We start from the raw sequence: 13,413 nt of genomic DNA, 5'->3' as shown, positions 1-13,413 counted from the left end.
CCAGCAACCCTCCCCCCCACCCCAGCAACCCTCAGTTTGTTTCCTGAGATTGAGTCTCTTATGGTTTGTCTCCCTCCCCGGTCCCACCTTGTTGCATTTTTAGTTTTTAAACAAACGGACAAAAATGTTCACTTCTTACTTTTAATCTTAGAGATCTTCAGTTTCTCCTCCTTGTGGAATCTCCAACTATGACTCCGCGTGAAGGGCCTATCTCTGCGGAAAGGACTGATCCAAAAGGACGTGTTTGGCTGCAGCCACCGTCCCGTGGCTGAGCAGTCACTACTGTGGGCCAAGTTTGATGCGTGCTGAGAGAGGGATCTAGCTCGGATCTGCCTCTGGCCTTGGCTGCTCTCTGTAGAGTCGCTGTTACAAGTGGAGGCCAGGCAGGTCTGCCATTTCTTCCTGACGCTAAACACGCCAGTTTCATCACCTTCGGAAAACGCCCAGTTCACGTATCCACCCGCAGTTCCCACGCTGTCGCCTTGGGAAGGGAGGGAGGTCACTTTCACTGGCGGAGACGTGCACATCAAAGTGGGCAGAACTTGCTCCCCCTTGTCTTGTCTGGCTGGCCTCCGAGCGAATGATCCGTGCTGTGCCTCGGGTTTGGGCACGGAGTCCTGAGCTGAGACACCGGGGCTCGGCCAAGTCAGACGAACAGGGACCTCGCTCTGGGCCACCTGTTTGGTCGCCAGCACATCTGCACCAGCTTCCACGGATGGTCTGAACGGAGGCAAGTCTGTTTGTGCAGGAAAAGGAGCTTGCCTGAGATAAGAAGGGACCAGGAGAAACTGGCCATGCTTTGGCTGTGCTTGCCCGTCAAGGGACACCCCAGAAGCCATGAAAGTGGTTCCTGTTTCATGCTTTTCCTGCTCATCTCTTACATTCGAAGCCTCTCTCTGACTGTCTGTGATCTCAAGCAGGGGCCCCTTCTGCACTGTCGGGGTGTGCTGGCTTCTGGCCAGGCTCCGCAGCAAAGAGGGAGGCATGCTATAATACTGGTATTTCTTCTCCGCAGAGATCTCCGTGCTGCCTGGAACCCCGACACAGATGACGTTACTCCAGCTGTGTGGCAGTTTTCTGCACGTCGACTGCTTGCTGCTGGCCAGGAGAGCCTCATCCTCTTGTAAGGTGTCAACAGCAGAAAGGAATTTCAGGGTATCCACTGCCAGGGCAGAGAGGTCCTGCAGGTGTCCCACTTGGCTGTCCAAGGACAGTAAAGAGTCCTTTATAAAAGACACTTTTTCATTCATTTCTTTCATTTGGAAGTACATCTCTGTAACCCTAATGGTAAAGGGAGGAAGAAAACCAATGAGCACGTTAAGCCAGTGGGAACCTGCCTTGCTCTCTTCCCACCCTATTCCCACCCTTAGAAGGCTCTCTAGCCTCAGCTGCTTCCCCAAGTTGGGGGAGTCATCTTCTGTCTTCTCATCTCAGGTGATGTCACGCCTCCTATAATTCCTACTACCACTCCAAGGAGGAAACCCTATGCATCTACTTTTCTAGCCCTTATTTCTCTCCAGCATTTCGGAACCGCGTTTCAGGCTTCCTGCTAGTTCTCTCTTGAATATTCCATCCACCAGCCCTACTGTATTCATTAACATTCACTCATTTCCATGGCAAATATCCAAAAATCTCCTACTGACAAACACCAGGTTATTCTGGATAGGGAAAGGAGATCTTGAGGAAGAAGCCAGAATGAGAGGAACAGAATTAATAATCAAATATGTGATTAGAAAAAAAATTTATAGATCTTAAAAAAAAATCCAAGTCTATAGTTCAAACAGGTTTCCCAAGCTTCACACAAAATCCATTTTAAGAGTCCTACAGTCCAATAAAGTCTGAGGCAAATTTTTACAATTATTTTGAATACTTTAACCCAATATTACGATGTCCAGCCATTGATTTACGTAAAAGGAACACAAGACATTTTCAGCTATGAAAGTCAAAAGTTAAATGGCAAGTCGAATCCAATTAAATGTGATAACTGACTTAGAGACAGAGAGAAATAATGAAGGAAATGCTGGAATATTATCTGTATATCTAAATATCTCTATTTGGGGATGGGTTTCATTTTGTACCTCTCCTCAAAAGAGATATGTTGAAGTCCTAACCCTCTAGTACTCCTAGATGAGGACCTTATTTGGAAACATGGTCTTTACAGAGATAATCAAGTTAAAATGAGGTCATCAGGGGCGCCTGGTGGCTCAGTGGGTTAAAGCCTCTGCCTTCGGCTCAGGTCATGGTCCCCGAGTCTTGGGATCGAGCCCTGCATCGGGATCTCTGCTCAGCAAGGATCCTGCTTCCTCCTCCCTCTCTCTGCCTGCTTCTCTGCCTACTTGTTATCTCTGTCTGTCAAATAAATAAATAAAATCTTTAAAAAAAAAAAATGAGGTCATCAGGGAGAACCTAAGCCACTGTGGCTGGTGTCCTTATAAAAGGGAAATTTGGACACCGAGAGAAGCTCACCCTACAACTTCAGTGATGGGTCTACAAGCCCAGGAACACCAGGGACTACCAGTACATGCCAGAAGCTAGAAAAGGCAAGGAAGTATTCTCCACTATGGCCATCCGAGGAAGTATGGCCCTCCCAACTTCTTGATTTTGGACTTGTAACCTCCAGAACTCTGAGACAATAAATTTCTGTTGTTATAGGACACCCAACATTTGCTACGTCATTATGGCAGCCCTAGGAAAATAATACAGCTTTCTAAGCTTAACAAAATAATAAATTACAAAGTATCTCCTATTTGGTTATATAAAAACAAACTCATACCCACAAAAAATAAAATATTTTAAAATAAACTGTAATTTAGAAATTATTCTAACAAATGTGATGACGTGTTTGTATCCTTTAAAAAATCAAAAGCTTTTACAAATTGTTGGGACACCTGGGTGGCAAAGTTGGTTAAGCAGCTGCCTTTGGCTCAGGTCATGATTTCAGGGTGCTGGGATGGAGCCAGACATTGGGCTCCCTGCTCAGTGGGGAGCCTGCTTCTCCCTCTGCCCCTTCCCCCCACTTATGTACTGTCTCTCTAATAAATAAATAAAATCTTTAAAAAAAAAAAGTTTTTACAAATTGTTATGGAAAAAATTACAAAGACTCCAAAGGATGTGAACAAACAATTCACAAAGATAAAACAAAGAAGATAGGGAAATATGGTAAAATATTCAACCCCATTAGGAATGCAGAGAAATGGAAATTAAAATTAGTTCATCTACATTGTAACAACATTTTTTTTTTTTTGCCTAGAAAATGATTAAAATAATTCAATGGCAACAAAGGTACACCACTGGGACATTCAATTAGGCAATGTACGCAAAGAGACTATGATTTCACTACGCTACGCTAAAACAGATATTCTTTACATTATGCAATATTAGGCAGTCATTAAAAAAATCACACTTACATTACTGATAGCAATTTCCTTTGGCTATTTCTGATGGTAGGCATGGGGATGTGGATGTGTGTTATGTTCTGTATTATATACTTCAAAATTTGGTATAAAAACTTTAAGTCAAGAAACAACAAAAGTTAAAAATATGTTTACAAATAATGTTGAATTATTTGAAGAAATGTTTTTGATGTATATGGGGGGAGGGGTGCAACATAAAAACTTGTATAAATTTTTTTTAAAGATTTTATTTATTTTGAGAGGGAGAGAGTGGAAGGAGGGGCAGAGGGAGAGAGAATTGCAAACAGACTACACAGAGCTCAGAGCCTGACACGGCGGGGCTCGATCTCACAACTCTGAGACCATTATTTGAGCCAAAATCAAGGGTCGGATGCTTCACCTACTGAGGCACCCAGGCACCCCCAAAACATATGAAAGACTAAATGGGGAAAAGGAAGTTTTCACAGTGTGCTCTGGCTTATGACATTTTTTCTTTCTTTTCTTTCCCTGTTCTATTCTTTTATTTGGGTAAGTAAGTATTCTGGCCAAATTCTCAACAAAAATCTTTGATAGACAGAAATAAAGGATTAAAGGAAAAAAAAAACAGCAAGGAAGGGAATCTCATCAACAGTTTCACAGCTGACATGACTAGAGGCAGAAATTAAAAATGATCCCCGGTCTCAGGTGGGGGCTGCAGCAGAAAGCAGTGGTTGTACTCTAAAGATTTAGCATTCGGCGGCAGCAAGCATTTCCCAAAACAGTGTGCGATATCCCCTCCCTAGAATGTATCCCAAGTCACATGGATTGAGAAATCCTCCTCCTCTTTCTGGGAGCCTGGCAGACAGGAATCAAAGAACCAAAGGGGTGATACTTTCTGTGTTTATTATAGGGGGGTGGGACCCTCTCTTTCTTCCTTCCGCTATAGAATTCAACTTCTGTAACCAAGCAGAAGCTTAATAAATGCTTCCTGACCTTCTGGAACCTGCAAAACGAGAATGAGCAGAGATGATGAGGGGAAAAGCGCAAAATGTATGTATATTCCCTTCCAAATATGCTTAATTAGAGCCTCTCCATTTAGTGCACTGTTTCATCTAATTCAAAAACAGAACAGTTTGAGCGGCAGTAATGGAGGCTCATTAAGTTCCATTAGCAGCCGCCGCCGCATCCAACGGATACAATAGAAACCAGGAACGATTCACAGCAACAGGTAACGTGCGACAATACAGACCCGTTAGACAAATAACCTGGTCACCCTCACATCGGGTCTTCTTGCTTTCACAGGCATTTTTTTTTTTTTCCCTACAGCATTATGACCCGGGAAACACATTTTAATTATATTCCTCACCCACCAACTCTATCAACTTAATGTAGACTTTCAGTCATTCTGACATACAAAATCAATTCTTACCGGTTTAGTTTCCCCTGTGTACGACTGGAGCGTGGAGCATAGACCAGGACGGTCATTGTGTGACTGTGGGTCTTTGGAGAAGATGTTTTAAAGTAAGATTGTAAGAAGTATCCTGGTAATCGTCATGATAATCACAATACTCACGGAGGGCTCACTCTGTGCCAGCCATGTTACAAAGGCTCTGCCTTATTATTTTTATGTAAACCGTGTAACAACCCCATAATGGAGGCATTCCTATTACCCCTTTCATAAAAGAGGTTAGGTCACATGGCCGGGCACAGGGCTGGGATGGAGTGAGGCCTCGAACCCAGGCAGTCCACCTCCACATCCAGTGGCATTAACCCCCGCCCTTGGGCACTGGGCATCGGCTGAACAGCTCAGCAGGGATCTAGGCAGGGCTCTCACTGGGGGCCTTCGAGGTGTGGGAAGTGCTAAATGAGTTAGACTAATGGTTCCCGTGCTGGGAGGTGCTCACAAATGTTTCACAGCAAAACGACAGGACCTGCTCCCACGAGGACTCTACTGAGTCACAGTGTGACTTGTTTAAAAATGGAGCATTTTCCAGGGGCACCTGGCTGGCTCAGCAGGTAGAGCGTGCCACTCTTGAGCCCAGAGTTGTACGTCCGAGCCCCACGTTGGGTGTAGAGATGGTTTTAAGAAAATAAAATACAGCACTTCCGAAATGTAACGTGCTTAATATGGGGAAATATCCCACTAACATCTTACTCCACTGAGTAAGAACAGAGACAGGCAAGTGCTGGCTTCTATCGCTGGGGCCAAAAAGTAGCCAGGGTTCCCGAGAGAGGAAGACCTAGAACCGCTGGAGGCCTCCTCTTCCTCTCGTCTCACAACTGACTCAGTTCTGGAAGGTGGCAGGGGACCTCTTCCTCACGGGAGGGGCCGCGCACATCTCATCTCCTTTCCCTTCCTCTTCAGACTCGCTCCGCTGCCTCCGGGACCCCCCACGGCTCCGCTGTGAACCCCCCGGAGATGGGCTCCCGGAGGCTAACCGCCTGAACGGAAGCCTGGGGAGGCCGCTGGAGCACGAGGGAACACGGATGTTCGATGTTCTCAAGAGTGAAATGGGGGCTTCGTCATCCAATTCTAGAGCCACGAACGCCTCCAGAATATGGTTCAGAAGCTACGTACCCATCTCCCTTCTGCGCCTTCCTCTACCCAAGGGAAACCCGAGGAGGAACAGAACGATATGCAAAGACTGATGGTGCTCGGCCTACGACCGCCGACGCCACGGCTGTTACTGGATTCCTCGTCCGTACATGTCTGGTCCTCCAGGTTCACACCAGGTCCCTCTGACTCGGAGCGCGACGCTTCCTAGTCGACCTTCTCCTCTTCTGATCGATGCTGGCTCCTCCTCCCCAGAAGCCCCTCTTCCTCGCTCCGTTACGCGGGCCTTGGCACCCATCACCGCCCACCCTCAGCCGGCTGAGTTTCCTCACTTTCTTGCTTCCCGGGCCTCATCACTTCCCCCGCCGGGCCCTTCCTGTCTTACAAGGGTCAGGCGACTCCCGAATCTCCTTGTCCAGCTCAGTCTTTGCCCCAGGACTTCATAGCCTCCCATCCAAGACTAGAAATCTCTGGCTAAATATGCAACAGGAGCCTCGAGATCAACTCAAAGCTGAAACTCATTGCTTGTCCCCTTCCCCGCGTCTTTTGCACATCTTTGTTCTATCATGGTGGCGCCACTTTTCACCTAATTACCCCCATGGCAGGTCGGACAGTCTTCCTGGACTCCACCCTCTCCCGTGGCCGCAGGTCCATCCCTAACACCCCTCATGAACTGCTTTTTTTTTTTTTGAGATTTTATTTATTTATTTGACAGACAGAGATCACAAGTAGGCAGAGAGGCAGGCAGAGAGAGAGAGGGAAGCAGGCTCCCCACCAAGCAGAGAGCCCGATGCAGGGCTCGATCCCAGGACCCTGGGACCACGACCTGAAGCCGAAGGCTTTAACCCACTGAGCCACCCAGGCGCCCCTGAACTACTCTTTCTAAACATGTCTTTACTCATCCCTTCTGCTATGGCTTGAATGTCGGTATCTCCCTGAACCCCCTGTTGCCGTGCTAACCCCCAAGGGTGATAGGATTAGTCACCAGGGATCAGGGACTGATCCCTGCTTGTCTTCACATTTCGAATTCCGACTCTTCACATCTACACCGTGACTGGAGGAATCTGCCTAGAACTTCAATCAGTCCGTCTCTGACACCTGAAACTCCTTCCTTCGTTTACAGCGTAAAAAGTAAGGGGCTCTCCGTGACCTTGGCCCCATTCATAATCTGGGGCAGGGAGGTCATCTCATCTTATGGATTTACTCCCCTTTTCTTAGGATTTGAAAGAAAAGATGTATTTAGAAAGAAATCACCCTCACAGTTTTTGAAGCCTGTTTTTACTTTCTTTGAACCCTTCCGATCGGTCAGCATTCCGTCACCTACTTCATCTACGTCACCTCAGGTCATCCTCACGGCACCTCTAAGAGGAAGGTCTAGTTCTGTGTGCATCTCACAAGGAAGAAAACAGACACCCAGAGCCAGCTTGCCCGAGTCCATGGAGCCAGTAAGAGGAGAAACCAGTCTTCATCCGGCTCCATCGACTCCTATCTGGGCACGTGTCCTAGAAAACAGAGAGCCAGGCTGGCCCACAGGGCTCACTGAGCACATCTACGAAGGAGGCAGAATGTGCGGAAGAGGAAAAGGGGAGAGAAGCTCATCAAGCTCCGGCCTAAAGATATGAGTTAAGGAAAACAGAATTTGCGTGCTCACAGATCTTTGATTTTTTTCTCAATATAAAATCTGGTCTGAGAGTCAATCGGCCATCTAAATACATATTTACATAATATAATATTATATATATAATATTATATATATTATATGATATACTATTATATATTATTATAATATAATTTTATATATAATATATATCATATATTATATATCATATATTATTATAATATGGGAGCAATTGAAAAGCCTAGAAATAGGACTTATACCCATAGCAAGCCATTCAGAGAGCTCTTCATGTAACTCAATTTTAAAGAACACCGTATGTAAGGATTCACTGTCTATTCATTGGGACGTCAGAAAAAATACATGCATAATGAGGTATAACCGTTTATAGCTGGGAGAGGGCCCAGGCATTAAGCCTTCTCCCGGGGCAAACTGCAGCCTTGCTTCTCCTCCTGTGGTTTCTCCCTTTTCTGGTGAATCACCCCCAGGATCACAGATATTTGTTATCCCCGTGTGAAAACAAAATAAGGAGCCTCACCCGTCCCCGTCTCCCCAGTGCTATCAGCACCCGGCACTCAGCTTTCTCTAGTCCTACCTGCCATTGGTGGACACCCCGTGCTGTCTCAGGCACCCTCACTGGCTACCCCTGCAGCCAGTGGCGCCGCGGTCCCGCCGGATGTCTCTGCCTGGCCCGCCTCCCTCAGGTCTCTCCCCTCCAACTTCTCAGTGGCCTTCCTGCCCTAAGCTATGCCCTGAAGAGTCCAACCCAACTCAACCGAGTCAGGGGGCTGACTCTGGCAGACCCCTCCCCCCCCATTGTTTTCTATTCCCTTACGCAATTGACTTTTTTCATCACTCCTTACCTGACATTAAATTACATCTTTTTATGTGTTTCTCTGCGTATTTATCCTCCACACCCCTCGCCCCTCTACCCGCACACACTAGAACACAGATCCTATGAAAGCAGGCACTCTTGTCTCCTATTTACCACTTATCTCCAGTGACTAGAAGGGCATCTGGACATAGTAGGTGCTCAGTAAATATCTATGCATTACAGAAATATTATACTCTACCAGACAGAACTGTAGAGAACCCAAACCTCATCTACGGCCATACCACCCTGAACACGCCCGATCTCATCTGATCTCGGAAGCTAAGCAGGACCGGGCCTGGTTAGTACTTGGATGGCAGAACCCAAACCTCTGGGTTTTGAAAGTCCATTTTTCTACTTCTTCAGACTAGCAGCAGAATCAGCTTTAGGGAACTGGGAAAAGGATGTATCTTTCACCTTTCTGAGGTCACCCGGATTCGTTCCTCACAGCTATAATTCAGACTTTCCATCTTCTCGTGGAAGTATATCCCCACGCACTGCTCCTCGAAATCATGAAGTCTTTTCAGATCCTCCTCACTCAGGTAGAGTTCTGTGTAAACAAGCAGGGTACATTAAAAACAACAAAAAACCAAACATTATTTGTCTTTTTTAAAATAATTTTTAATTATTTATTTATTTGAGAGAGAGAGAGAGAGAAAGCAAGCATGAGAGGAGAGGTATCAGCGGGAGAAGCAGACTCCCTGCTGAGAAGGGAGTCCGATGTGCGACTCGATCCCAGGACTCCAGGATCATGACCTGAGCCGAAGGCAATCGCTTAACCACTGAGCCACCCAGGCGCCCCTTGTCTTTTTCTTTTTTTTTTTTTAAGATTTTATTTATTTATTTGACAGACAGAGAGATCACAAGTAAGCAGAGAGGCAGGCAGAGAGAGAGAGGGGGAAGCAGGCTCCCCGCTGAGCAGAGAGCCTGATGCCAGGCTCAATCCCAGGACTCTGGGACCACGACCTGAGCCGAAGGCAGAGGCTTTAACCCAATGAGCCACCCAGGTGCTCCCCATTATTTATCTTTAATAGGAAGCTGATACGGAGTAGGAGTGGCTTTTCTTCTACTGCTGTTGAAAATCAATAAACTATTGCTTGTGTGAGAAAACGCTGCTGCCTTGCCATGCCAAATTCCTAATATTAATGGAGAAGCACTGTGCAGAAACAAATAAAAACACCAACTCGGTTCTTCCCTATTGTCTTATAAACAGGTGTGGGAATCTGAAGATGACTCATGTGCAAGAGATATTTTCTGTCCAATATGCTCATAGATTAGACTGTTTCTACACATTAACAAAATTTCACTACATTTATATGCACATGGGGGAAAGAACCTGATTGTCTTTTTTCCCTGCCAACTATTTGGTAAATAAACTGTAGGTTAAAATCAAGTTTGGTGAAGTCTATTCTGTTAAATTAATCCAGCAAGTGTAAGAAAGTTTCACTTTGTTACACTGAGTTTGTAGATATAGTTGACCCCTGAACAACAGGAGTTGAAATTCACTTATATGTGCTCTTGTTTGTTTGCGGTTTTTTTCCCAGTAAATACAGCACACTACTGTATTTTTCTCCCTGACGATTTTATTTATTTTTTTTAAAGATTTTATTTATTTATCAGAGGGGGGGGGGGAGAGAGCGAGCACAGGCAGACAGAATGGCAGGCAGAGGCAGAGGGAGAAGCAGGCTCCCTGCGGAGCAAGGAGCCCGATGCGGGGCTCGATCCCAGGACGCTGGGATCATGACCTGAGCCGAAGGCAGCTGCTTAACCAACTGAGCCACCCAGGCGTCCCAGTCCCTTACGATTTTAATAACCTTTCTCTTTTCTCTAGTTCACTTTTAAGTCTTAGTATATAACACAAGTAATACCCAAAATATGTGTTAATTGATTGCTTATATTATCAGTAAGGCTTCTGTTCAACAGAAAGCTATTTAGGAGTTAAGTTTGAGGGGAGTCAAAAGTTATATACTAATTTTTGGCTGTGCAAGGGGCTGGCACCCCAACCCCACATTGCTTAAGGGCCAACTGTGTAAGTTGCTCTACTGGAAACAGAGGTATTATTGCCGGCCAAAGGCTGAAGCTATCCACTTTCCTTGACATGATTATAATTAACTCACAAAGAGACACATTTGTTTCATGATATTGTGGAGCTAACACACATCAATGTCAGTCTTCAGTGATCACATTCCATCTACTACTTTGGCCCTCAGTCTGACCTAACAAAAAAATAATATTAGCTCATAAGCAAGTTTCTAATACTTGAAAAACATATAAGTGGTGCTGCAAAAAAGGTTTAAAATGGAGCATTCTTTTCCTTCAGTGGTTTCACTTAAATTAGGGAAAAACCCGTATGTTCCCTCAAACTTAGAAATCCAAACATTTATTTTCCAATAAAATGAGACAAAAATATTAATTTTAAATTGATAAAATGGGGCAAAGAAAAAACAATATTCAGCCATAAAAATCTATCCACAACTCAAGGACATACTTATTTTATGATTTCATGGTGTGGAAGAATCAGATACTGAAAAAATCCAGTAACAACCCCCCATCCCCTGCCCACCAACAAACTCTAAATGCCTGTTTGCATTAAAGAATCTCTAGTGAGGGAGAAACTTTGCAGTTATCTTGATTTGATCCTTCTGTGGATTCCTGAAAGCGAACCACCCAAAGACAGAACCACCCAAAGACAGGCGAGGCTAACGTCTGTGGAACATTCCCATGACTCTCCACCAGGTGGCACTGCTGCCCTGTATGCACACGTCAATCTTCACTAACGCAGTGGAAGAAATTTCACAAAAATTCAAGAATTTTCCAGGACTCTGAATGAACACTATCCATCAGAAATATACTTGAGTTATATACAGAATCATCCTATAAGCCCAGATGAAAGAGAAGCTGAAATCTGACCAAATCCCAGCCAATTCCAGGATCTCTCACCAGGTTCACATGCTAACAGCTTGCAGGCGTTCCACAGCCATTCCCCGGGAGGGCTATGAGAAGCCTAAAAATTATAGTGTAATTATAAGCCTTTAAATTAACTTCAGTTAGGTGGTGCCTGTGTGGCTCCATTAGTTAAGCGGCCAACTCTGGATTTCTGCTCAGGTCGCAATCTCAGGGTCACGGGAGAGAAAGCTGGGCATTGGGCTCGGCCCTCAGTGCAGAGCCTGTTTCGGATTCTCCTTCCCTTTGCTTATTACCCCTCCCCCCAATCCCGACTCTAAAATAAATAAATAAATCTTTTTAAAAAATTAAGTCCAGTTGTACTTTGGCTGAATATTTGCAGGGGAGCTGGGGAGGGCGGGAAAGAAAAGTAAACTCCGAAGTGACTCGAAAAAAGAGAGAAATGCTGCACTGAGACAACTGCCAGGAGAAACCAAAGCATATCCACCCTGGCAACCTTGTCATAACACCCGCCCCCTAAAAGCACCGTGAAGTGTGTAATCAGCGCACACTCCCTTATCTGAAACTCCTGGAACGCCTGTGTTTTAGAATTAAGAGTTTGCCTGGTCTCGTTTCAGAAAGGCAACACAGTGCATATGCCGTAAGTGAAGTAAAACCCCTACCTGAGGCTAGGGCAGTACCTAAAAGCCAACACACCGGGGTTTTTTTGCAGCAGAATCAATGAATATTCACGCTACGAGGGATAAAGAGAATAAATGGCTTCACATTAGTCCCATCTGCTTCTTTCGTCCAAATGACTCTCTAACTTAAGAGGAAAAAAGCTTTCTGTTTTCAGGGGTATTTTGGACGTAGGAATTGAGATAAGGTTTATGGATTTACGTATTTCCTCTATACATAGGAATTACCTCGAAATGGGCCTGCTACCATTTGTGAAATTGCTTGAGAGGAACTACAATAGATCTCTGAAACCACAATAAGAAATGTGCTATTATAACAATTAGCGTCAGAGTCATATTTGCAGAGAAGACATGGATAAGCAAAATGAACTAAGAGAATCTCCAAATATGCAGACTAAAGCACTAAGAAGGAGCGGGGGGAAGGGGAGGAAAAGAAAAAAAGGAAGGAAGAGGAGGAGGAGGAAGAGAAGGAGAAAAGAAAAATAAGAATCCACATTTCTCCATCTTGAACTGAAAATATGAAACAACCATACGCAATCATCTCCATTCTCAGCAGATTAGGAAGCAGAGAATCAGGACTCTAATTTCCAAGTGAAGCCAAGTCTGTCTTTCTAATTTCTCTCAGCCTGCAAGACCTCCTGTGACTCCTCTCTGTTTGGAGTCCCCCTTCGACAACAGGGAAACGAGTAATGGGTCACTGCGAGTACTCCCTAGGAGTTACTCGGGTGACTTCCCAGGTGATCAGAGAAAACACTGATTTCCCAGGTGACATGGAGCCTTAAACATTCACGCAGAGATCCCGTTCTTATCTCTTCCTTTCTTTCAAAGTACTGGTTCATCTCCGCATAAGGTACCACAACTACATGATGAGATCAATGTAACTGCTTAGACCCGGGGTCTGGGCCGATATGCTATTGTATGGGAAGGCCCAGAGACTTCCATCCCATGCCCTGAACCCAACTTCATACTTTCACCTTGGATCTCCACGCTTTACCCAGGGCCCCATAAATGAAAACGTACTTAATCCAACATCACCCTCTTCTTGGTCGTTCGGAGCTTGGTGATGGCAAAGACGGCGAAGAAGGAGACCAATGTGGCTCAGCAGGATGAAAGGGGGGGGCAACCACGGCTTCTGGTGGTAGGTCATGATGTAGCGATAGCGATTGTATTTCCACAGTTTATTGGAGATGGATTTCATATCTACATAGACGTTACTGTCAGTTGCAGGGAATAGAGGGATAATGTTTTAAAACAGCATCCTAAAATATAACAGATTCTTTCTCTATTTTCCAACTTTTATGATTGGCTCGCTCAATATTCCCAGCACTTAGTCAACAAAAATAATATCCATTGCCTTTGTGATTCTTCCTCTACCCATACAAGATATATTAAGCACCTTCTACAATCAAATAGGCTAATCA

At 45.0% G+C, this 13,413-nt stretch overlaps 1 protein-coding gene across 5 annotated transcripts in view; it reads right to left on the bottom strand.

Moving 5' to 3' along the window:
• TRPM6 (transient receptor potential cation channel subfamily M member 6) overlaps positions 1–13,413 on the bottom strand; it is a 168,134-nt gene that overhangs the window by 36,799 nt on the left and 117,922 nt on the right. For all 5 annotated transcript variants that reach the window (XM_059411853.1, XM_059411850.1, XM_059411852.1 and 2 more), the window contains 3 exons: positions 13,013–13,206; positions 8,829–8,961; positions 140–1,281 (listed from right to left, as the gene is read on the bottom strand). In XM_059411853.1, coding sequence (XP_059267836.1) covers positions 140–1,281; positions 8,829–8,961; positions 13,013–13,206 — 1,469 coding nt within the window. The remainder of the gene's footprint in view (positions 1–139; positions 1,282–8,828; positions 8,962–13,012; positions 13,207–13,413) is intronic.

Source organism: Mustela nigripes, chromosome 9 (genome assembly GCF_022355385.1).
Source record: "Mustela nigripes isolate SB6536 chromosome 9, MUSNIG.SB6536, whole genome shotgun sequence".
Taxonomy (NCBI): Eukaryota; Metazoa; Chordata; class Mammalia; order Carnivora; family Mustelidae; genus Mustela; species Mustela nigripes.
Note: the sequence above shows the minus strand (reverse complement) of the source record. Positions and strands in the feature narration are given on the sequence as shown.